Source organism: Ochotona curzoniae, unplaced genomic scaffold (genome assembly GCF_017591425.1).
Source record: "Ochotona curzoniae isolate NIBS_2020 unplaced genomic scaffold, NIBS_Ocur_1.0 contig_3520, whole genome shotgun sequence".
Taxonomy (NCBI): domain Eukaryota; kingdom Metazoa; phylum Chordata; class Mammalia; order Lagomorpha; family Ochotonidae; genus Ochotona; species Ochotona curzoniae.
In genome coordinates this window covers 25,297,052-25,323,035 of record NW_024465894.1, presented here as the reverse complement: position 1 = coordinate 25,323,035, position 25,984 = coordinate 25,297,052, and the positions used below count along the sequence as shown (strand labels likewise).

Genomic DNA, 25,984 nt, shown 5'->3' with positions numbered 1-25,984 from the left:
TGCTCTGTAGCAGCCTTGGACGCCCCCGGCCCCGCGGTGGCTCCGCCGTGGTGTGGCGGAGGCTGCGGTGGCGGCGGCGGAGGCGGCGGCGATGGTGATGGTGGTGGTGGCGGCTCTTGCTCCCCCTGCCCGGTGCGCCCCGCCGCGCCCAGTGGCAGCCCCACGGGCGCAAGGACCGAGGCCTCTGCGGGGACCGAGGCGGGAGCCGCGCTGCCGGCCTCCCGGGCTCCCACTCCACCTCCTCCGGCCCCGCCACCGCCGCCGCCTCCCGCCGCGCGCGGTCCTAAAGCCGCGCGTCTCAAGAGGATGGTGCGCCTGGCGGCCGAACTACTGCTGCTGCTTGGGCTGCTGCTGCTCACGCTGCACATCACGGTGCTGCGCGGTTCCGGAGCCACCGACGGGCCGGACGCTGCTGCGGCCAACGCCAGCGGGCCCCAGCTCCAGGTGAGTGCGCCGCGGCGAGGGGCGTGCACGCAGCCGGGACGCTGCTGGTGGGGTGCTGGGCCAGTGCCAGCCCTGAGGCCAGGAGGCGGGTCCTACGCTCCACGGAGGGGCGGCTGTTTGGGCTGCAGTCCAGCCTGGTTAACTACACGAACAGGACCTGGCACGGGGGGGGGGCGGGTGGGGAAGGGGGGAATGCAAGGGAGTGGGAACCTGCACGAGCCCCTTCTCCCGTCGCAATCTGTCTCCGTTTAAGTTCCTGGGGTGGGGAGGGGGCGGCTTGGGGTGCTACGGAGCTAGTGGTGTCAGGTGAGCGATGTTACCCCAGGTGAGGTGGATGGGGTGGGGGATGCAGGAGACCCTAAGGGATAATGAGCCCACAGTATGTGAGGAACGACTCAGGTAGGTCTGCCCACCTGAGCGAAGGTCAGGCCACACATCCTCCCTTCTGGAGCCTTGAATGTTCTCCCGGGGCCTCGCAGGGAGCCCCCACACTCTCTCTTGGGGAAAGGAGGCGTGGAGTTGAGGCACCTGTCTTGGGGAGAGGAGCCGAGTCAGCTATACCTGGGCCCCTGGCCGACTCTTCCTGGCAGCCGCCGAGGGGAAGGGGAAGAGGGAGTTAGGAAGGGGGGTGGAAGTGAGGAGATGAGCCCCAGTGAAGGTTCCTCCCCCAGAGTTTCCTCCAACTACCTGGGAGAGCGCTTTTCCTTGGATTTGGGGGTGTGACCACAGACACTTAAGGCCAGGAGAGAAGAGAGCAGGATGCCCCCGCCCCTCCCCCCCCCCCCGCAGCGGGAATTCCCTGGCACCTAAAATTCTCTTTACACCATGCATCCTCTAGAACCCTTAATTCTGCAGCAGTAAGCATTATTCACGGGTCCCAAGAGATTGCAGACCATGTCTTTGCGAATCCGTGTTTTACATCTCTATGAAAGCTGCTGCTAAAGACTTCTCACTTAAGGAAAAAATCACTTTCTCGAGCCTGTATCACTGCTCTTTTCAGTGCTGTGTATGCTTTAACGTATTTAATATAATCCCAGCCCTACCAGGGAGGTAGAGAGAGGACAGGAACCTTGCCAGAGTTCACAGGTTCCAAGTTTGTTTGGTCGCATCGAGGCTTCTCTCTGCCGGGGTGTCATTAGACTAAAGCAGGGTGACCCTTGCAACACAAATGCAAAAGCAGGGGTGAAAAAAGGGGTGAAAAAAGTGTACACCTCGAAGCGAAAATTTCTTTTTAATTTGGGACATTTCCAGAAAGGCCCTAGGTTGGGGGGGGGGGCGCTCTCCTGTGGCTAAACAGGCACATTGACAGTCAGCTGGAACTCCTGTGGGAATATGGAAGGTTCTGGACTGCGTAGCCACTAGTCTGACCCCGCAGGGATAACCCTTCCTATCTGCAAGATTGCTGGAAGTCATATTTTGCACATGATGATGCTTTCTTTCCCCCCGGACTCATGAAAAGCCGTAAAGCGGATTCTCAGTGGAGAAGTCAATTTGGCGGATTTCTTTATGAGGTGTTTGCTAGCATCAGAATAACCTGGGCTTGGCCTTTTCGGCCTGAGCGGGAAGGTAATGAGAGAAGCAGCTGGTGGAAGTGGCCACTGGAAAGGAAGTGGATTGAATTCTCAAAAGAGGCTTTGGCTAAAAGACGGCCCCAAGAGGGCGGAAGACGTGGGGCAGTGTGGAAACAGATCCTAGGATGACCTGCCGCCCCAGTCCAGGCAGCTGGACGTGTGGCAGTGTTTCCTGACACCGTCAACTCGGTACACACACACACACACACACACACACACACACACACACCTCCAAACGGAATGATGAACTCCTGATCTTACTCTTTTGCAATTTCTCATTATAAAACTTTTATATTCCTTCTCACCAAGGCTACCCCTCGGGCCCTCTGACTTCTCAAAACTATTGCCCTTCCGTAGATAAACTGTATTCTGCCATGTGAGGGAGTTTGCGAAAACACATTTGGTAGTGTGTTGTTATCAGGCCCTGGAGAGCGGCTTTGCTAGGAGCAGGTGTATTTGGAGACAGAACGTGAACTCTGTGCTCCTGCTCTTCACCAGGAATTGGAAAGCCCATTTTCACTCCATCTAAATTTGCTAGTTTTGTGAGACCCTAAGCTGCTCAAACCCTTTTTCACAAATGAGAAGCTAATTAGTTCTTTGGCATTATGTTTGTTGTTGCTATTTCTACTGAAAGCGTTCTAAAATATGAGCCTGGCTGGGTCAGAAACGTGCAAGTGTTGCCATGTACTACAAACTGTAATCTATTTAGTATCATATCAGAGATATACTTTGACTTAAAAGCCCGGAAACAAAAGAGTAGTAAGGATGGAAATTATGGTTTTTAAGGCTCATTAAGTTCCTTTTATTTGGCAGGCTCTGTTCTTTAAAGTATGTTAACTTTCTTAATTCTCACCAAAAAAAAAAAAGCCTTGAAGTAGGCAGTATCTTTTATCACTGCTGCTAATGGAGACACTGAGGCCAGGGGACTCATCCGAGGTTGCAAGGCTGGAAAATCCTTAGTTTGTTTTTGTTATTTTACAGTGTAAAGATCACTGCAGGGCATCCGCTTGTGTTCCAAGTTTCTGGTAGTCACCAGGATAGCCACAGGACAGAAAAGAGCCTTTTAACAATCGGTGTTTTTTCTAATGCGTCTTGACAATCGTACTGTGTCAAAAATGACCGTGTGTGTATATATTCACTTATGTAAAAAGACACTTCAAAAATGCATGGAAAATGAAATGAAAAGATAGGTTCATTTTGTCACAAAAAAAGCTTTTAAATTGATGCATAATTTTTCTGAAAATTTCTAGATTCTTTGTATATACAATTTATGTATGTGCACACAAAATATATATATATACACATACATTTATATGAACAAAAGCTAACATTTTGCTTTTTGATAGTTGTGGCATATTAGGAATAAATTTTTGACCCTGCACTTAATTGTTCCTATAGTTGCAGGGTGGTGATAAAATGGTCTTAACATACTGGTTCTGTTCATTGGCTTATAACAATAAAGATGCTAGTTTCTGTACCATTTTCCATATTAAAAATATCTAGTGAGTTTTTTTGCAATGGCTACATAAAAATGCATGGAAACATCAACTTTTCCTGCATTTAAAGTAAAATCTTATCTTCTCACTGGAATAAATTTGCCTCATGCTGTTCAATACTCAGATTAGTTCTTTCATATGTCTTTAATGAGTAAGAATGAGAAAATGTTTATATAAGATAGAAAGGAAGTCTGGAGAACAGATCTTCACAAACAGAGAACGCACAGGCAATCGTCACTTCCATTTTACTAACAGCATCTTTAATCTCAAACTCAGAGGAGTCCCTTTCCAGTAAATGTCAATCAGATTTAGACTTGGGAATTTTCACACAGGTTTACTTATAAAGCCAGGTCTCATCAAGTATTTGATATTTGAGCAAGTGTTATTTTAAAAAACTGGCTGATTATATTTATAATAATCAGTTTTGCTGTCTCCTGTCATATTTGTGAGCACCCCACCTTATCCCTCTATCGCCTTCATTAAAACATCTTAACTTCCTGCATTCACTGCTGCCTTGAGTTCAGCTGAGTCATATGGTAGCAACGGAAACAAAAGCAACCTTGGTACCTGAATCAAGTAAGGCTCCTTACAGGGAGCGCATGGGACAGAGGGTATTTACACGCTGGAGTCCCCTGTTATAAGCAAGGATGCATTCCAAGACCTACAGCAGATATGTAAAGTCAGCAACAGGACTCCATACACTGTTTTTTCATAGATATGGGGGAATCTCAAAAAAAAAAAAATTCATGGAAATTGAGAATAAGCTTATTTTGGACAAAAACAAGTTTGTTTTGTAAAATCTGTACATAGTTTTTCTCAGAAGGTGTATTTTCTCAGAACTTCCCGAAGACCTCTTGTGTACACGTGTATGATCAAAGCTGATTTATTACAGTTGGAGTTTGGTGTAGTGGGTAAAACCACCACTTGCAATACCAGGATCCTATACGGGCAGGCCAGTTCATGCCTCAGCTTGCTCTACTTCCAATCCAGCTCCCTTCCGATGGCCTGGGAAAAGCAGCAGGAGAGGGCCCAAATGCCTGGATCCCTGCTACCCAGGTGGGAAATCTGGAAGCAGCTTCCAGCTCCTGGCTTTGGTCTGGCCCAATCCTGACCATCTGAGAATCAATCTCTCTCTCTCTTTCAAATCAATAAATGTTAACTTGTTTTATTAATCATTCACAGTAAAGGATTCACAAAAACAACCCTAATAACACAGAACAATTGTAGCAACATGCTATCATAAAAGAGGTTTCCGCACACTAAGAGAAATCCATACTTCATAACTTACAGGAATTTTTCTCCGGAGTTTTTCATTGGATATATTCTGACTGTGGTTGACTGTACTTGAAACCACGAAAAGTCAAACTGGCCCATTTCCCAGATAGAGATATTGAGAACGGAAGAGATTGAAGTAACTGTGCTGAGGTGGGACAGGGACTGGAAGGCTGTGACCTTGGAGTCAAAGTTCTTATTCAATCCATCAGGTCAACAGCCGTTGCATTGCTTGTTCACTGACTGCCTGCTCATGTTCCAGTCCTGTTGCTTACTACAATCACTGAAATTCCTCATACATGGCAGAAAACTACTCCACTTAGCTACTACTTCCTATCACTCTGCCACCCAGTGCAGTCGCTTTCTATAACCTCCTTCGAGTCGCTCCTGGATCTGTGTTTAGCAGTGTCCTTGGGCTCAGCTGGGCACTTCTTCTGATCTCACCTGGAATGATTCAACTATCTACAGCTATCAGATGCGTGACGTGGTCGGGGGGGGGGGGTCCCAAGAGAACCTCAGTCATATGGCTGATGGACAGTGCTGACTCTCCCATCATCCCTCACCGGGAGGGACCCACAGCGGCCAGACACCAAGAGCGGAAGCTGCAAAATACATGCACTGCTTCAGTCACTTTCTACCAGCCAAGCAAATCCACGGACCCAGCTTGCACTTCACATGCTGGGGGACAGGAAATAGATTCCCCCTGTTGTTGGGAGGAAATTCCTACTGTGCGAAGGAGAAATGCGGTACCCAGAAGAGCTGCCTTGGCAAACAAAGCAGCTGCCATAGTGATGTGTTCGGCTTGCAGACTTTTATCAATGCTTTGTTTCACTTTGCATATTTTAATATTTAATGCTTTTAAACATCATTTGAGCATGCCGTTGCGTGAAGAATCTTTACATTTCATTTTACTGTTACAGATTTCTCTATGTATGTATGTTAGAGAGAGAGACACCTCCCAGCTGCTGGTTCACTCCCTGCATGGCTGCAGTGGCCAGAGCTGCACCTGTTTGAAGCCAGGAGCTTCTTCCAAGGTTCTCCACATGGGTGGCAGTGGCCCGGGCACTTAGACCATGTTTGCTGCTACCTGAGGGGCATCAGCAGAATGCTCGATCACAAGTGGAGCAGCCAGGACGCAAACAAGGACGCATATGGGCTTTCCCCATTATTTCACAAGTGTCAGCCCTCCAATTTTTTAATAGTAAGAGTAATCAGCTCTGTATATTTTATACTGGTTTTGGTTAAATACTGTAAAAATATTCAAATGTGTTCTCATAATTTGCTTTTTGTTTAGAACCATAATCTACTATGCGGTTTGTTGTGTTTAAGACATTGGCAGTCCATCTTTGATCTGGAAGTAGAGATGCATACTGCATTGTGTCCTCACAACTGGGTATGATAGTCTCCGTTACACAATTACTGTACATCCGCTTAAAAGCCACAAAACAAAATCCACAACAGGAAGAGAAACAGAAATTTACAACACCATGAAGTTAAACACCATGCTACTGAATGACTAATGCGTCAGTGACAATATAGCACGCTGGACTCTCTGTCATAGTCCAGGCCGGCAGGGATCGACTTATGTTTATGAAGGAATGTACTATGATAATAATCTCGGGGAAATCAATGGGGTGGAGGAGAGGAGATTTGGAAAGGAGGTAAGGGAGATCCCACCGCATATGGAACTGTATCATAGAAAAGATAATAATAAAAGACTAGTGTATAAGACAGAAATACAGATACAATTTTATTGAGCTCATTTGAATGTGCTTCCTAAATACTTCATTATCGATTCATCAAAATACCACTTTCATCAAATGTTCAAACTTACATGTTTCTTGACTTTCATGTATCTTTTCCCTTATGAATACCATGCTGTTCCAAACAACGCAGCTTCATGGTATGTTTTAATAGGGCAGTTTTTTTTCTTAGAAGTCCTTATAAAATGTGCTTTCAGATAGAACTGAGAATTATTTTGCTTAAAATTAATTAACATTAAGTGAGAGTGGCTTTAAATACTTTTGGTTAAACTGAGGAAATTGTGAATTTTAACATTTTTATTCTTCCCATTCAAAACATACTTGTTTGTTAAGGGAACTTTCACAGCTTTATTTACTTAAAAAATTTTTTTAATTGGAAAGGCAGATTTACAGATTGAAGGAGAGAAAGAAAGATCTTCTGTCCACTGGTTCACTCCCCAAGTGGCCACAATGGCCGGAGAGGAGCTGATCCGAAGCCAGGAGCTTCTTCCAAGTCTCCTGTGTGAACGCAGGGTCCGAAGGCTTTGGGCCATCCTCCACTGCTTTCCCAGGCCACAAACAGGGAGCTGGATGGGATGTGGGGCAGCTGGGACATGAACTGGTGCCCATATGGGTTCTTGGTGGAGGCAAGGCAAGGATGTAACTACTAGGCTGTAGCACCAGGCCCTTTTATTTGCTTTTTAAAATCTTCATTGTATGAGCTATTTTCTAGGACCCATTGCAATCTGAATAGTATTTCATTTTCAATTATATTCTTCAATTTGTTAGTTACATAATCTAGAAAAGCTTAATTGGCAACATATATCTGTAGCTTTTGCAGCTTGCACATGACAGCTCGTATTCTCCGTTTCACTGCCTTTACTAGGCGTAAGCTGGAAATATTTTCATCTTCTTACTGTAGCATTTTAAATGATAAAAATTGACTGTTTCCAAAAGAGTGTAAAATTCACTAATTAAATACTCTTTGGCTTTGTACTCTGGTTGAAATCTCATTAACATTTCACATAAGCTAAAAAATCAATTTTTAAAATTTTAATCCTCTCCTAGAAAACTGTAAGTCTAAACTATTTGAATTATTTTCCAGTATAAAGTATATAGAAACAACAACCATATTCTATAAATTTGTAATGATTCTTTGTTCTTTGTGGTGAACAGTTATATACATACACACATCAAGATTTTTAATTATACACACCTCCTAGTTTTAAGCCATTTTATTGTTATTACTGATAAAATTTTAAGATCGCTTTCATTGTATTTGCTGTCTTCAAATTTCCAATGTTTTCTATTCTCTTTAAATTTAATCTGTGTAATCATTGGCAAGAACGGTACCCTCTCTCTATATATCTAGATTTCCTCACCTATAAAATAAGCATGTAACTATTTTCTAATTCTTATAAGAATTAAAATATTCAGTGCATGCTAACTGGGTTATTAGGGCTCGACGTTTAAGTTTTAGGAAATAAATAATATTGTGTTCATTTTTCCTAAGGTTTCCAAAGTTATATGTTCTGTTACTTTTAACACTTTAATATATTTGAACTTACACTGTCCCATCCAGTTCCCTGCTTGTGGCCCAAGGCCTCGGGACCCTGCACCTGCCTGGAATACCCAGAAGAAGCTCCTGGCTTCTTTCAGCTCCAGTCATTGCTGCTACTTGGGGAGTGAACCAGCAGATGAAAGATCTTTCCTTTCTCTTTCTTGGAATAAGAAAAATAAATTTAAAAAAAAATAAATATATAAATAAACAAACATCTATCACCTAATCCCACCCGCCAAACAAGAATCTGAGTTTTCTCTGTCTCATTAGTCTGTCATAATGACAATTTTAATCATTTCTGGAATTTTAATGTGATCATCTTTCTATCTAGTCTTTCCTTTCCTTTCCTTCCTTCCTCACTTCCTTCTTTTCTTCTTTCCACTTTCCTATTTGGCTTTGCTTTATTTCATTCCTGTTACAATTATCTTAGGAATCAACTGTTACCAATTTCATCATGTTCCCAATAGTTATTTAACAAACAGATATAACTTGCTTATTTCTTCATCTATTCCTGACTTTTTTTCTTGTTTTAGGATTATCTATTTTTACTTGGAAGTCAGAAAGAAGAAGCGACAGAGAGAGAAATTTTTCATCTGCTGAGTCACTTCCTAAAAGTTCACCATTGTCAAAGCTGGGCCCATCTGAAGCCAGGAGCTTCTTCTGAGTCTTCCAAATGAGTGCATGAGCCCAAGGTCATGGATCATCCTCTGCTGCTTCCCCAGGCCATAAGCAGGGAGTGGTATCAGAAGTGGAGCAGGAGGGATTTGAACCATTGCCCATATGGGATGCCAATACTGCACGTTGAGGATTAGCCTACTGTGCCACCATGCTGCTTCTTGAATCTCATATTTTCATTTATTATTTTGATGGAATATTTCCAAGGTTTTTTTTTTTTGTTCAGGGATTCATTGGTGTGGGCACAAGGTGTCAAGTCACGGTTTGCAGTGCCAGAATTCTATAACAGCTTGGTTGAAACCCTAGCTGTTTCACTCCCAATGTGCCTGGGAAAGTAGCGGAAGCTGGCCTCATTGCTTGGCGTTCTGGCATCCATGTGGGAGACTGAGACTGAGTTCCTGAATTCTGGCTGTGACCTGGGCCAGAGTTGGCTGTTGGGGCCATCTATTGGACTAGGCATATGATCTGTGGTCCTCAGGCTATGGATGACATTTACTCATTTTCAAGTCTTGAACTGCCCTCCCCTGAATGTCTGGGATGAATCCCACTTGACCACTGTGTATGGTATTAACAATGTAGTGGGGATTACAGCTTGCTAATATTTTGTGGGGAACTATTTGCATCTAAATCAGCAAGGATGTTGGTCTGCAGTTTTCTGTTTGTTTTGTGTCTTTGGTTTTGTGTCTTTTGGTTTTGCTACTGGCCTAGACTTTGGCAGAGCTTTCTCAATATATTGGGAAGATCTGAGTCCGTCCTTTCCTAAATGTTTCATAGAATCCTGTGGTAAAGCCCATTGGGTCCTCAGCTGCTTTCCATGACTGCTTCGCTCTCATTGCTTGTTACGAATCTGGTTGGGTTTCCTAGGTGTTCTTGATTTAATCTTGGCGGGTTATATGTATCCAGAAATTTATCCATTTCTTTGAGGCTTTCCAATTTGTAAGGACAGACTTGTTTAAAGTAGTTTCTTTTGAGCCTTTGTATTTACGCGGTGTCACTTGTAAGGCCCTCTTTTTTATCTGTAGCTTTGTTGATTATTTGAGTTCTCTCCTTTTCTGGTTAAAGCTTTATCTGTTTTGTTTATCTTCTAAGCCAAACAGCGGATTTTCATTTTGTTGTCTCTTTTTTAGTTTCACTTTCATTTATTACTAATCTGATTATTATTACTTCTTACCTTTTGCTAATTTGGGTTTTGCTTTGTTCTTGGTGTTCAAAATCCCTGAGATGCACTGTTAGATTTATTTCAAATCACTTTTTTAATCTAAGCACTTATTGTTATAAACTTCCCCATTATTATTGCTTTTGCTGTATTGCACAGATTCTGTTATGCTGCATTTCCATTTTTGTTTGTTTCTAGATAGTGTCCCATTTTGTTTTTCAATTTAATGACCCATTGCTCATTCAGTAGCCTGTTGTTTAACTTCTGAGGGAGGTCTCGGGCCTTGTGAACAGCTCCTCTGTCTTGTCCAAGTTTCTTCAGCTTTGATACTTTCTGTGACTATCGTACTTTCTTCATCCTCTTAGCATGCCTTTGTTTTGTGAACCAGGGCTCAGGATTTTATGATTTGTAAAGAAAAGTGATAGCAAGGAGCCTCTCTCCTCAATGACCGTCAGGGTGATCTCTCTTGTCTAGATGAAACCCTCAAGATCGGAAATTACTTAAGGGATAAGATGAATTTCCTACTGTGGCATATAGGCAAGAGAGTGGAATGAGTACTGTATTTAGTACTGTATTCAGCTTTACTCCGTGTCTGAGCACTCATTACCAACGATGGTCACTAGTTTCCCGATGGATCCTTCCTGCCTCCCCTGACCCTTCATTCCCCTTCCTCTGCCTGGGGAGAGTGGGCTCATCTCGGATACATTACTTTTTCTTTGTTTCAGCATGTGCTTCTGAGAGTCCTACAACTGAAGGAAGTGTTCTACATATATTCTTTAGAGGGACAACAACTACTTCTCTAGGCAGTGATAGTGTAAGGACTTTCTGGAAACAGACACAACAGAGTTTCCATGACACACCTGCTGCTTGCACTTAAAGGTCCATTAGTCTCACAATCAAATGGTCCCTTGCTCTGTTAGAGCAGTGAGAGGGGAGGAGAATTTCAAAACTTCAGGGATAGAAAACATCAGGCCCAAATAAAACTTTACAGATCCCTGGTGTCTGGAGATAAAACCCATGCTGTGTCTCTTGAGGAGTTGATTTCTGATGGTTTACTATTTTAGGTGGGGGATGAGTAACTGGGGAGTCTTCAGAGGCGAGTGGAGTTCTGTTGAATGCCTGAAAAAGTCAGAGGCCAAAGGGCCTTGATAAATGTGACTGAGCATCACTTCCTCAAGCACAGACCAGCAGGTGTCACTGGAAAGTTATTTCTGTAAACTGAGTAGAAGAAAAAACAGCAGGTTAATCACCCCTTCTTCCTGTTGCCCTGTCCCATGCACATTTCAGTAAATGGAGCCATCTTGCACAGAGCGTTCTTTGGGACTGATATACCGTTACTAGGGAACAATGCCCCTATTCTCCATGGAAGAGTTAGTGAGTTAGTAGTGCTGCTACATGGCCTTTGGAATGGAAGAATTCTACATCTAAGTTTGGGTCCAGTTTGAGTCACCAAACGTGCAGTTTTAGACACCCTAACCCTCAGATGTTCCACAGCAGTGACCTGGAAAATCGGCATGTTTGAATGCAATAAGTCAGGCTTCCTGTAGGACACTATATATCTATTTTCAAAAATAACAAGATGTGGCTAGAATCTAGATAAAAGATGCCAGGCACCTGGTGTTAACTGGCATCCAAAGGCTTCCGGACAGAAGAGTCACACAAATGACAAAGACACATAGGAAACATGTGCCTGTTTGGAGCCTGAGTTTCATGGAGATTTAGTTAAGAGCCTGGGATGAGTTATGAGTCCAGAATAAGTTGGAAGCCAGGGTTATTGCTGGAAACTCTCAAATCTCAGGAAGTAGGAAAAAAATTTTAAAATAAAAAAATAGGAAATCTTATTAGATATTTATAATTTCTAGTCTGGAAAATAAGTTGAGGAAATATTAACATGAACTGAACTTCAGAGCACACTGGATGTTAGAGTGGTGCAGGGTGCTAGAAACCTAGCCAGGATTCCCATTCTGTGGGCAAGGACCATCTCTCCCTCCCACATAAGGTGGCCCATCCACTGCTAGGTTTTCCTTAGGTAGAGCTGTATCCCTCTGATACTGCCAGGCAACTCAGCATCCCCTCCAATACATGCAACTAGTCTGTGGTCCTTGGATCAGTAGCACCAGTACCTCCTGTGACCTTGTTAGAGAATGAGCCTCTGACACCCTCTACATAACTGCTGGATAAGAGTCTGCACGGGGACAGGGTCCCCAGGTTAATCCTATAAGGCCACAGTTTGAGAAATCACTGGCCTAGAGGCACATCTTTCCTTCTATCTTGTAAATCCCAGAAAATATTTAATATAGATCCTATATGATTCAGCTACTGTCTAATTGTAATGCAGGACAAAGTCCTCTACAAGCTCAGAGACCTAAAACTATAAGCATGTACTCTCAAGATCATGGACAGAGTGTGTTAGCTTGGGCTCGGTGGGTCCCAACAGGCCAGGACTGCAAACCATGAGTCTGGGTTTGCTCCATGTATCTCCCATTATTCTGTGACCTTCAGGCCAAATGCTCCCTGTGCATAACTGAAGAAAGGGAAAGCCAGGCTGAAGTGCAACAGCACACACCCCTGTGCACACCTCTCAACCAGAAAAAGTCTCAAGGCCCAACAGAGTGGCTGGCCAAAGAGTTTTCCAGTTCTGGTTCCATTTTTCAGAGTTGTGTTCACAAAGATATCATTCATCATTCAATTATTCATCATTAAGTAATTCTTTGAAGCCTGATGAAGGGGTACCCTTCCCCATCTTTCATTCTCTGCCACACCAAGAGGGCATCGCATGCTTGGGCACAGGAGCCCCAGCAGCTCAGCGAGTGGGATGCTCTTCAAACATGACTGCTGCTGGCCCGAAGAATGTCTCCTTGAGATGAATTAGATTTTTCCTTTTCCTCAGGGTGTCACCAAGTTCATGTCCTTGTATTCTTCCATGGGGTGTGTGTCCAGGGTCTTAAAATGAACCTCTTCCACATGAGTAGCAGACTGTCTTTTTACTGTTCTTTTAAGCTATGATTGTGGCTGGCCAGGAACAAAACAGCTCCTGGGCACTTCAGATCTTTGTTAGGTTTTTCCATGTCCCTGATTTCTCTCTATTTCCAAGAGGATTTACTTGATGTTTTCTTACCTATGCTGTTGATATGTAATTGTCAACCCTATCACACCCAAGGTATATTCTATAGCATCCTTTGCTTTCTAAATGTTCACTTGTAATGTTAAGACCAGTCTCATGTAAGGTGTCTTAATTATTTGCTCATATGGTGCTTGTCACACACTTGAGTACTGACTAGATCAATAGCTTAAATTGAAAATTAAAAGAACTTCAAATATATGCCGCCTAAAAATGGGAAACCACTATTATAGCTTCAGAATGACAAAATGAAGAGGGAAAGAAAAACTGAAGACATTAAGTATTGGTAAAAATGTGGAACAATCTAGAGGGAGCTAATGTGAGCATTTTAGAAAGCAAGAGTAACTACCAAAATGGAATGAATACATATCACTAACACAACAATGCCACCCAGCAGGGCACTCAAAGATCTGAAAACCAGTGTTGTAGCAGCACTAGTTTAAGATAGGCCTGAGGGCAGCCATTTGGTGATACCCACATTCCACACCAGCATGCTAGTCTGAGCCCTGACTTCTTTGCTTTTAACAGAGCTTCCTGACAGTGAGCGTGGGGAGGCAGAAATGAGGATCCATCTATGTATGTAGGAGACCTGGATGAAGTTCTTGGCTCTTGGTTTTAGCTGAGCTCAAGCCTGCATATTGCATGCATTTAGGGGGACGGGCAGTGAACCAGCAGTTGGGTGACTTCCTCTCTCTCTCTCTCTCTCTCTCTCTCTCTCTCTCTCTCTCTCTCCCTCCCTCTCTCATTCCCTTTCTCATTGGCTTTCCTCTTTTCTCCCTCCCTAATACTCCTCTCTCCCTAGTCCAACCCCATCCCACTGCCTTTACAATAAATAAGTCTATATGAGTACATTGATATCCTGGTATTTGATCATTGTTTACAGTCTTTGTTTATATTCCTGAGAATGGTACATTGCTGTTTTTGCCCCCCCCCCAATATCTTTACGTAATGGAGTTTGAGGTTTGTGATTTCAAACTGAAATGAAAACTCCATTGCAAAAAAAAAATATATATATATATATATATATATATATATATAATATATGGGAAAAAAAAAAGAAGGGAGGAGAGTGAGAAGAGAATGTGGCAGGAGGGTGGGTAGACAAGACATGCTCCTAAATCTGAGCTGGGAATTTTTTTTTCAGTTTACAAGAATAAGTAAATACATATTGAACAAATACATGTCCATGAAATTTGGGAAGCCCCTTCATGTACATACATTTCAAAATAGTATAATTTTTTTTAACCAGGAAAGGTCACCTGCAGCCCCAGGACCGACTTTCTGGGCTCCTATTCATGCAGTGCCCTGCAGACTGTCCTCTAAACTTTAATGAATGCAACCAGTTCATTGTTCTGGGGGTGCTCCTCCGTCCAGTACCATTGTCAGCACATCAAAGACCAACTGCTGGCTGAGATACAGTCCAAAGGAAAAAGAGTGACCAGCAAATTTACTGCTTGACTTCATTCTCTTTAAATGGAACTGGCCCCGTGGTCCTCTTTCAAAGCTCAATTGTAGACATATATCTTCTTTATAGGACATCGTGTACAATAAAGTAAAGCAATAACTTGAAATAAGAAAAAGGAATAGCTTTGAGAGCACCGCAAGACGGACATTCCACTTAATAAACATCACTGTGGTTACATTTGCCCAAGCATTCCCAGAAGTCCAGCCACTGGCCCGAGAGCCGCCTCCTGGGCATGGTGACTGCTTGGGACTACCTGAATGCTACTGCCTTGCTTCAGCCTTCCCTTAGGCTTTGGGAGGTCATGGGAGACTCATGAATGAGAGGTGATCTGCTTCAAACCAGAGGGTCACTTCACTGAAATCAATGAAGATGGTAAAGTTCATATCCCATAGCTCATTTAACTTCTTTGGAGGTGTCTTTCAGCAAACTAAATATTTATTTAAGGTTGAGGCCAAGCTAATGCTCTGGGTCAGTTAGGTGCAGCTGCCCATTATCCACATAATCCTGGCATGGACAGCTCATAGACTCAGCATGTGCAGATGCTGAAACTGAGAGAGAACAAGGCTGATTTTATTTGCGTGTTTGCTTTTTCAAGAATTATTAATTTATTCAAAAAGACAAATCAAGAGGGAGAGGGGGAAAAGCAAGGGAGAGAGACTGCAAAGCCAGAGGTTGGCAAGCTAAGCCAGACGCCAGCACTCCAAGTCTGCCCTCTGGCTGGCAGGGATTTGCGCACCTGGGCCATCCTCTGCTGCTTTTCAAGGCACATTCATAGGAAGTTGGATGGGAAACAGTAGCTGGGACTTCATTTGGCACTCTGATAGGCGGTATGGCAGTTTAACACACTATATAATCCAAGCCCCTGGAGTTGTTATGTCTGCCAGAAAATAAAGGTAATGACCTTTGTCATAGAGAAAAACTAAAACTATTTGTATTATAAAGGACATCTTTGGCTTAACCTGGAGTCTGACCCATGTGGGGGAGAAAGACATGTATGGTCAAAATTATCACCCTGCTCGTGGTCCATTTGATGTACCAACACTAGTTAGAGCATTTAAACAGACCACAGGAAATAAAACATTTTAAAGAGTATCCAGGTCATTTACTTCTGCTTTACTACTGCTCCCACACTTCTGGAAAAAGACTAGTTACTGAGTAGATGCCTCCCTGTCTGTCCGCTGACTGGTACATTCAGGAAGACACACAACCAAGGTCATCCACATAGATGCTGATGTCACCAAAAACATTTTAAAACTAACAAGGTGGTTGGTCGGGAAGACTGAGCCATATGCAGAAATTTTCAATGAGTGAGGTAGAGTGCTCAGAGACTCCATGCAGCGGTTGCAACACCTGGCATCCTCAGAGGAGCAGGGCTGTGTGCTTTTGTTTTTCTGGATGGAAAGACATGATCAAGAAGCAGCAAAGAGAACAGGAAGGCATAGGAGGAAACTGACAGGATGTTCAGAGGACCATGTGGAAATGAGAAGAGATGGCTGGTCATGAAGTGAATGTTCTAGATGTTACAGTAGCAGAAGGGCTTGGGAAGCTGGAGGGGAACATACTCAGGTCAATGATGTGCCATTCAGGGTTCAGCGTGGTAGCCTAGCGGCCAAAGTCCTCACATTGAATGGGACAGGATCCCATGTGGGCACTGGTTCTAATCCCAGTCAGCCCCACTTCCCATTCAGCTCCCTGCTTGTGGCCTGGGAAAGGAGCTGATGACAGCCCAAAGCCTTGGGACCCTCCTGGCTCCTGATTCAGCTCTGGCTATTGCAGCCACTTGGGGATTGAGCTAGTGGGTAGAAGATCTTTCTGTCAGTCTCTCCTCCTCTCTGTATATCTGACTTTGCAATTAAAAAATAAGTCTTTTTTTAAAAAAAACATGATGCGACATTCAGAGCAGTGTAAAGTAGAGAATCTGGTGGCCAGGCATGACCTCTTGGTGGAAACTAGGGAACCGTGATGGCAATGGCCATGAGCTTTTCTTGAATGGAGACAACATCCTTTTCTCTGTGGTATTGTTATTTTCATGATTACTATGATAACTTAGCCTGGTATTAAATAATCACATGAAATGCACAATGTATTTGGGTTACAACTTAGTTCTCAGCCCGTGACCGTTCACGGGGCGGGGGTGGAAGCTGTCAGTTATACAGACCTCACTTGACCATACATACTTGTTTTTGGCAGACACTAACACTAGTGCTTACTATAGGCCAGACAGTTTTCTAAGCATTTGATTAACATTCACTTATTTAAGCCTACCACAGACAAGGCACTGTAATTATTTTCATTTTCTGCAACAAGGTTAAGTGATTTGCTCAAGTCTGAAGGTGATGACTAAGAATGTGCTACTCAAGTCACAGGCTTTAAATGTTGGCTGTGTGAACATCACAGTCTGTCCTTTTAACACAGTGAGTGGCTCAAGGCGGAAGGTCCTTCCCATTGCTGGAAATCGCTGTGGCCCTGGGAACCTGAAGACCTGAGTTTATGTACTTATTCCCTCACTGACTGAGAGTTTCGGCTTCCTTCACTATCAGCTTCCTCTTGTCTTGTTTTAATTTGAATAAGTTTATTTTCATTTAGCTTAAACTTCAGGGAGACTGAGAGAAGAAAGATCTTCCATGTGCTCATTCACTCCCTAGACGCCCACAATAGGCAGAGCTGGGACAGGTCAAAACTGGAAACCCAGAACTCAATGCTAAGTGTCCCATGTGGGTGTCTAGGACCCAAGGACTGTCTCCCAGGCTGTGTGTTACCCGGAGGCTGGATCAAAAAGGAAGCAACTGGGACTCAACCCATACATTGCAATACGGCATCTTTGCATCCCGCTACATTAAATATCCACCCCTTACTCCTGTTTTAATCATGGTCAGTTCCATATGGTCCTTCAGGAACTCAGCCTGGTGCGGGATTTAGATCTTCATAACAGTCCCCATTTAGAAGCAACACAGAGAATAGCTGTTCTCGTTGCTCATACTCTGATGCAAGGTGCCTTGGAAATGCATTCCCTGGCTGAGGGGCTGCCTCCAACTTTACGCAGCTTAAGCTAATTAAAATAGACAGTGATTACCTCTGTGAACATAAAGTTTACTAAAGTCTTTCAGCTATGTAGTAAGACAGTTCCATATTTTATATGAAGGAAGATGACTGATGAGAAAAAAACATAATTGAGGCATCAGACAGGGTTGCAGTCATCTCGAGCAGTTACTGGTGGGATTCCGCTTCTCACAGGCTGTTGGCTAGAGGTCATCCTCAGCTGCTTGCCATGGGGTCTCTCCATTCGTGCAGCTCACAGAAGGTGGGCTTCTCAGAGCCACCAAGTGAACAGAACCAGAGCGCAAGAGTGGGAGGGAGAGGAACTCCATGGTCTTGGTAATTTCATCTCAGTAAGTTCGTGTATCACTTTGCCACATTCTGTCTGTCCAAAGCAGATCACCTGCTCCATCCCACCCGACAGGGCGGGGGCTGCACAAGGCTGTGTACTTCTAGAGACCAGACTGCTTGAAGCCTTTGCAAGGCAACCTGCCACACAGCTCTTCACATTTAGATGGGACCCTGCCCTTTCCTGCATACCCCAATGGTACTGCATACTTCCCTTGGTACTCAGGTGGAGCTAGCTGGATTCTTACTTGGCCAGATTTCCTTAATTTCATTTTTAGTTCCTCTGTACATATCATCCCTAAAATTGTCCCTGTACGGTCATTGAGGAACTCCAAATATGGGAATACTCAGCTCGTCCTGCCCTCCACGTCCCAGGCTGCACTGTGGCTCTTGCCACTGCCTGTGCACTTCCCATGCCCCTTCGCCTCTCAGCTCCTACCTTCTGGTTGCTAACAATGCCCTGCCAGTCTTTCCAGCTGAGAAAAATTTCAAACAAATCCTAGGCATTTCTCTGTGAGCTGTCAAACTGGAGGTGGGCTCATTTCTGAACCCTCAGAGAACTGGGCACCCACTAAGTGCGTACTGCATTCCTCCTCCTACATCACTCTCTGGGGCGCAGGTGGGGTGTGTGAGCCCCTGCTGGCACGCTGGAGTGCAGCTCACTCCCCTTTCCCCCTCCATGGTGTTGGGGGGCAGCCCCCCTGCACGTGGCCAGGCTGCCATGAAGTTTGGAATGTCAGGAAAACTGATTCTCTCTGAAAGCATCACCTTCGGGAGGGCAGAGAAGAGATTGTGATGTTTGTTTTATGAATGAGAAAACTGAGGTCCCCAAAGTCTACGCGCTTGCCTAGGATCCGAGGCAAAGCCCAGATGCCATGTCTAAGTTTTGAGAAAGGCGCCGGACTGTAAGGAAGGAAAAACAAACGGATCTGGGAGTCTCCTTTCACCTGTGGCTGCGTTTTCTCTCCATTTAATCTAAAACCATCTATTCTGAGTGATTTTTTAAACAGAACAATTTCTATTAACTCAACACGCCTGCATCGTAATAAATGATATATATTTTTTTAACCATTCCAGGAGAGACCAGTGAGTAAGACAGAGTATAAAAAGCAAGTAGGTAAGGAAGCTTCAGAAATAAGAGGTAGGCCTAGGGGTGGAATTCCTGTCCCTTTGCCAATTTGACCCTTCTCAATTCTCAAAAAAAAAAAAAAAACAACAAAACAAAAAAAACCAGCAACAGGAAATACAGTATCTTCTGTTGCCAGTGTCTCTCACTGTCCTTATCCCCCTGTCCCCTGACTGCCTTCTGCCTTAGTGATGAAGTCATTGTGTGGCTTATAGCCTGCCTGGGTCAAAAGGGTCCCCTGGAGCCAGGACACCTTGGGCCAGAGGCTGTGTTTGGAACCACAGGCATTTCTAGAAGACTTAGAAGTGAGGGGTAATTACTTCTTAAAACCCACTGTCCAACCCTCTGGAGGCAGTCTTCTGATTTTGCAATAGTCGTGTTTGCACCTGGGAACAGTGAGCGGTCCTAAGAGTTCACAGAGAGGAAACACGAGCAAGACAGGAAGTGACTTACAGCTCCAAAGGCACAGATGTATCGACATAAGGTGGTGAGGTAGGAAAGAATTACGCTTTCCAAAACAGAAGTGCAATCCTGGTTTCCCTTTTATCTCAATATGATGTGTGCGCGTTTGATGAGAACTCTGCAGCCACAGTACAGAGGTGGCGTTTCTGCAGCCAGAGGGGGTCAGAATCCCTGGCCAGTTTTGTGGGTATGAAGGCAGGCTTTCCTCTCTGACTTGTTCATCATGTGTCAGTCTTGTGGTTTCCAAATGCTGTGTAAGCCTGATTTTCCAAGTTCCAGGTGGGCTGTGTGGGTGATGGCAGTGGCCAAAAGTGCCAAGGGAGTTAGCTAGCACCAGCTGGTTACTGGGAAACTAGGCTTGATTCATATTAGTGTCTCTCTGCATACAAGTTCTCAGAAAACTTTCTTCTCTCGTACTTATTTGCATGACTCAAAAACTTTTTTTTATTGCTTTTCATGAGTAAAGGGGTGGTATCCAGCAGGAAGTGGTTATTCAGAAAGCTTAGCATGAGCTGTCTTGACCATCTTGGAGAGACCATGATAAATGTGAAACATTGATATTCTTTTGAAAAGCTTGTGGATGGTTCACCTTAATATGCATGTTTTTTTTGGGGGGGGGTTGGTTTGTTTTTTTTTTTTGATGCAGGATTTTGCCAGAAATACTGTTTGGGGGCTCCAATTTAGGGAGATCTCAAAACTTTAGCAAAAGCACATTTCATCTTCAGTAGGCGACTTTAAAACAAACGAGACCACTGAACTTCACTTCTTGAGGCACACCCATAATGCTAAAATTTCTATGCAAATTCTTTTTATGTGTCCTGGGTGAACTGTGATAATTTTTTTTTCTCCTTTTATTGCACTTGTTTCCCTAGCTTTACCCTAATCTCAGTGTTACGGTGACAACTTTATCTGCAAGGGATGGCTCATGATGCTGCCTCTTGCCTTCATGCCACCATGAATTTCCCTGCTTAACAAGACCTGCTGTTTAGGGAGGGCGAGGGGGATGACAAAATAAACAGATTTCCATATGCACAAATTAGCCCTAGTTTTGAATTAGCACAAAGATGCAAATAAAAGTATATGATGTGAAAGAGCTCATAAACATGAAAACAGTACAAAGATCTGCCTGTGTAAGAATAAAAGCTATTTCTTTTTGGATGAGAGTAGCTAAACAGCAGAGGCTAAATTCTGGCCCCCAGTACTTGTGGTGAGCCCGGGAGCCCTGCAAAGAATCTGACTTTGCCCTTTAGTCATTGCTGGTTAGATCTTTTAGGATGATTTTTACAAAGATAAATAAGGACACACAAACTTGGAAGAAAAGCTAAATTTCACAGGACTGCTAACAATATCCACTCCCCCACCATTGAAAGCGCCGAAAGCAAAATGGAATGAGGGCCCTTTTCACAGAGGGATCGGGGCTTGAGGGTTGATGCACCTGTGGAGGCCCAGCACCACTGGCCTCCTCACCCATCATCCTACCCTCTGCGGTCAGACAAGAGGCAAGAGCAGGCCAACATGAACCCTCCCACGCCTCCAGTGGAAGAACACCGGAAGACCACACGGAGTCCATTCTTCTCCAGCAAAGTAGTGATATGTTCCAGGCAAGAGCCCAGTCTGGGATGTTTGGGCCCAAAGGAAACATTTACAACCAAATTATACACCTCGGAAAATAAATGAGCTTTCATTTTAGAAGGAAACCCTGCCAGGCTCTTTATTATTTTGCACCACAATCATAAAGTTGGTTTTAATCTCTGCAATGGAATGCCGCTGAGTTGGCCAACTGGCAGGCTCCGGTGGCTGCAGTGAGGACCATTTCAGCACAGTGAGAAGCACAAGGAAGCATTGCTCCTAGAACATTTTTCTTGGGATCCATTGGCTTTTTTTTTTTTTTCTGGCATGTTCTTTACAACTTCAAAGCATACCCTTTCCTTTTTTCTCTCTTCCTTTATTTTCCTATTTTGAACATTCCTGGGGCCTTCCAGAGAAAGGCTTAATGCTATGTGTACTTTTCTCAATACAATGAAATCCAGGAGCAGGCCCAAGGAGTCTACGATGCATTTTTGTGGACCTCTTGAAGGAGAATCAGATATGAAAGCCAGGAGGGTCAGGGAGTAAAGACTTTTAAGCACATTTTGTGTTTCACCTCCACAAAGAAATCTGGAGCTTTTCCCCGGGATTCATGCCATGAGACGACCTTGTCATTGTGACAAGCAGGAGACTTAGGGTTTGGGAGATGGCCTAGCTTGAAACGTTTTCTGCCATTATGAGACTCTGTTCTGGGCACAGTGACCAAACTCACAATTTGGAGTCAAGGGTGCCTCTACCAGGTTTCAACAATATGACTGGGTAGTTTCCATTCTGGCTTGGAAAGAGCTCAGGATGTTAGCATGAGGTCCTATGGAGATTCAGAAAGATGAGCAGGAAAGACGCTGCTACTTAGTGGGCAAGGCATCAGTGCTCATTGTTCGGGAAAATCACAGCCATATCCTTAGGAGCCCCATGTGATTTCCCATCCCTGCTGCTTTCTGGAGCTCCCTGGGGATCTTTCCAAGGTACTGGTACCTGAACCCTGTGCCAAATTCTCTGATGTAAACAGTTTTAGTGCAAGACTGCGGTATCAGGATTGAATGTAAAGTTTGGAAACCCCCACTGAGCACCAATGTCAGGACGACATACGGGTAAGGAGGGAAGCGATCTTGTTCACCCTTTTATTCCCAGCACTCGGAACAGAGTAATTAGCCCCGGGTAATTAAAAGTTGAATGAGTAAATGGATAAAGGTTCTATAGCTCATCTGCCCACACACCATTAAAATGAATCCCAGCTAATTAGGTGATTTCAGCTCTTAAATATTTGGGCTGGTTTAGGGTGGAGTATGGCTTAAGTATTAGATTTTCTTTGCCCCCATCTATTTCATCCTTCATTTTTGCCCTGCTTAGAACATCCTGCAAATGATTCCATAACCTTTTCCTTGGCCACTTGTAGTGTTCATGATCTGGCAATTCCATAATCTACATCAATTGCTTTACTTTTTCCATAAATCAGGGATTGTTATCTGCACGCCTCTGCTCCTCATATGTCTCCATCCCTGCTCTATAGTATTTTAATTGTTCTGAGCTAGATTGGCCCAGCGGTTATCTGGGCAGCATTTGTTCCCTGTTCAGATGTGGAAGCTTTCCACTTCCCTGCCTTCGTTCTGTCCCGCTCCCTTCCCGCTCCCTTCATTCTGTCCCGCTCCCTTCCCACTCCCCCCTTCAAGAGACACCAAATTCTGGCAGTGGATAAGTCAGATTTCATTGTAAAAATGTTTATGGAGTCTGTCAGTCCTTAACCTTCAAACTGAACCATGCCGTTTGTATTTTTCCAAGTGACAGAGAGTGTGAAGGACTAATGAAAATGGAGCGTGGAGAGATCAAACATGTGTTTGTGGTGGAATCTTTGTTGAAGACCTAGGATGGGAGAAATTCCACTTTGGGAGGAGGGGAGCAGAATTCCAGGGGACAGCATCCTCTCTCTGTCGGGTTCAAGGCTTGGCACCAGAGAAAGTGAGGCTCGGGGAGTGAGGGGACCAATGGGATGCAGGTTGCAGGCATTACAAAATGAGAATAGATGCAGGCATTACAAGACTTTCTTTCTCCTTTGAAATGCGAAAAACATATTTCCTTTGGTCAGGGCAAGCAAATCCACTCGTAACAAACTATCTTGACCTTCTGAAGCCTTTTGAAAGGAGCCATTCATCAGTTTGTGTAGCATGCCATGTTGGAGAATGTTTTCGCTTACCGTGTGACTTTTCCATAGACCACGGGGCAGGGAGAGCATTTTGAGCTGCGAGTCTGGCTCTTAGTAACTGAACACCCAGGTCTTTGGGTAAAGATTGGATTTGGCTCTATCTAAAAAGTGTGTTTTTATATCCATGGATTTCACTCTTTATATCACTCTGGTGGTGAGTGGGAGAGTCCAAAGTAAAGCAAGCAAAGTGCATTTTCACAGGGCAAGGCATGCATTTGCTGGAGGAGTGTGAAGCTCGCACGCCTACCTGAGCCTTTCTGGTTAGAGCCCGGGTGGTTGGTTTGAAGAGAATGTTTCCTGGATTTCACTCTTGGCAGAAGCTGGCCATGACTTTGGGGCCTTCAGACACCCAGGTGTGATGGACCCCTCATGCCTGCTTCCCATGAGATCTTCCTGGGAACAGTAAGGAGCTAGTATACATGGGAGTTGGTGAATGAGTGCAGAGGAAGGCGTAGGAAGGATTTGGTTTTGATGGTGGCTGCTGTGTTATGTGCTGGGAACACACTGAATTTCCTGCTCCAGTGTGCTGCATGAAACTTTCCTTCAATATGCTGCAAATTGCCAAGTTAGATGTTGGGCAGTCTGTGATAGACCCACACCGACAGGTGCTTTTGTGGGGCAGCTTCTGGAGCACTAGGGAACTCCCAGGAGTTCCTTAAACTCCCAGGCTTAAACAGGAGTTCTCTGCATGGTAATAGTCATTTGGCTTGGGGGCACCAGAAGGAAATGATTTCCACTGGCTCCCCCACCTACTTTCTTCCCACTTGTCTTGTGTACTAATGGATAGTTTCTCTCTCTTAGGACTGCCTGCATCCATTGAATATCCTCTTAGGTCTTGCCTAAATTTTCTACCAGATCTGTGATCTGGAGATTTTCTCCTACTCTACAGCCCACATGGGTTCCATGCACGTCCATCTCCATGGCCCTGCATGGCTTGTTTAGAAAGAATGTCATGGTGAAGATGTCAGTCAAGGCCCTTTGCTATCTTGGCACTTGCTTCCTACACGAGTCTGAACATTCCAGGATACACTGACTGACACAGGGGAAGAGCAGAATGTAAGCCTTGTCTCCTTGTGTGCTGACCTCACTTGACCTAGCAGCCAACTTCCTGCACCTGGAAACCTGCAGGTGGAGGAACCTCTGCCCTTCTGCTCATGATGCTTCCATTGTAGGGTGGCAGAGGGCAGTTCTTGAGGCATGGGTGAGTGCTCAGAGTGCCTCCCTAGATTAAACTGAATGCCTTGGAGCTCAATGACTGTATTTATGACTACACTTTGCAAAGATTACAAGTGTAGGGCTGGCATCGAGGTATAGCAGGTTAAACTTCTGCTTGGAATACAGAAATCCCATATCAGAGCATCACATTGAGTCCTGGCCACTCCACTTCTGAGCAAGCTCCCTACTAATGAGTCTAAGAATGAAGCCCCAGGTACTTGGGTCCCTGACACCCACATGAAGGGCCAGATGGAGTTCCAGGTTCCTGGCTTTGCAAGGCCCAGCCCTGGCTGTTTCAAACATTTTCAGAGTAAGCCAGTGGGAAGAAGATCTTTCTCTCTCCCTCTCTCTGCTTTTCCCTCCCTGTCTCCATTACGTCCTCCTGCTCTTTATCTGCATCTTCCTCATCTTCTGGTTCAAAGAGAGGCTCTCGGGCATGAGACCCCAGCAGCTTCTTAGGCTGTACCTCCCCTGTCTCTGCGGACACGGATTCTGCAAAGCAGTGTGGACCCTGAGAATTAACATTCTGAACACAGTCCCAGATGCGGATTAGACACAACTTTGGAAACTGGGCTAAAATGACAGTTCTTCTGTGAACGAGGTTAGGAAAAAAATGGGCTATTTCAAGTATCTGAAATGAAAGGGGTGAGTATTTGTCCTGGTGCTTAAGGTGCTGCTCGGTGCGCATGCAGTCCTTACCAGAGTGCCTCAGTTCCATCCCTGGCTTCGAATGCAGACCCTGGAAGACAGCAGGTGATGGCCCAAGTAAATGGACTCTTAACCTTTACATGGGGCACCTGCATTGAAAATGTTTTAAAGAAGGTAAGCTTCCGCTTTCTCGTTTGTACAGTGGGATTTATGATAATTGTATCCACTTTTTTGAACTCATGCATGACACGTGTTTGGACAAGACTGAGACGGAGAAGGCATTTGAAAATGGTCAAGCAGGTAGAGCTGTGATTAGTACCAGGAAACACCGGCACTGGGCCTGAAAGGAGCAGCACTTGCAATGTAGTGTGGTAAAGTATGAGGAAAGGCTAGTGAGAGAAGGAGATGATAAAACGGAAAGGGCATGCTGGACCACAGAGTTCTTACCATTTCACAGCAAGAAGCCGAGCTGTAGGAAAATGTGTGCCCGATGCTAAGCCCCTCTTTGTTCAAATACCTGTTAAGTGTATCCCTAATTTGAACAAGAAAAACGCAAGCTACTCCTGGATCCCAAGATTTTGGATAAGGGAATCCTCTGCCCCAGGCTTAGTTTCCATACACGGAAATAGCAACTTAGCTCCTTGAGGAAGTGACTGCCCATTGTCATTTCCCGTCAGTTCCCTTTCTATGTTCTGTTTCGTACAGTAGTGTACATTCTCTGTGTACCTTACTGTGCACAAATCGTATGTGCACAGCTCAATGACTGCCCCCCATGCATACGCATTCTGAAGTAAGCAGCTCTCCAGGCAAGAACAGATTGTAGTCTTGGGATCCTGCAGTCCCAGAGGAGGTCCCATTT

At 44.5% G+C, this 25,984-nt stretch overlaps 1 protein-coding gene across 1 annotated transcript in view; it reads left to right on the top strand.

The window, feature by feature from the left end:
* Positions 1 to 306: 306 nt before the first annotated feature.
* The window catches only part of ISM1 (isthmin 1), a 61,042-nt gene continuing 35,364 nt past the window's right edge, over positions 307 to 25,984 (top strand). The window contains exon 1 of the mRNA XM_040981833.1: positions 307 to 444. Within this exon, the coding sequence (XP_040837767.1) occupies positions 307 to 444 (138 nt within the window). The remainder of the gene's footprint in view (positions 445 to 25,984) is intronic.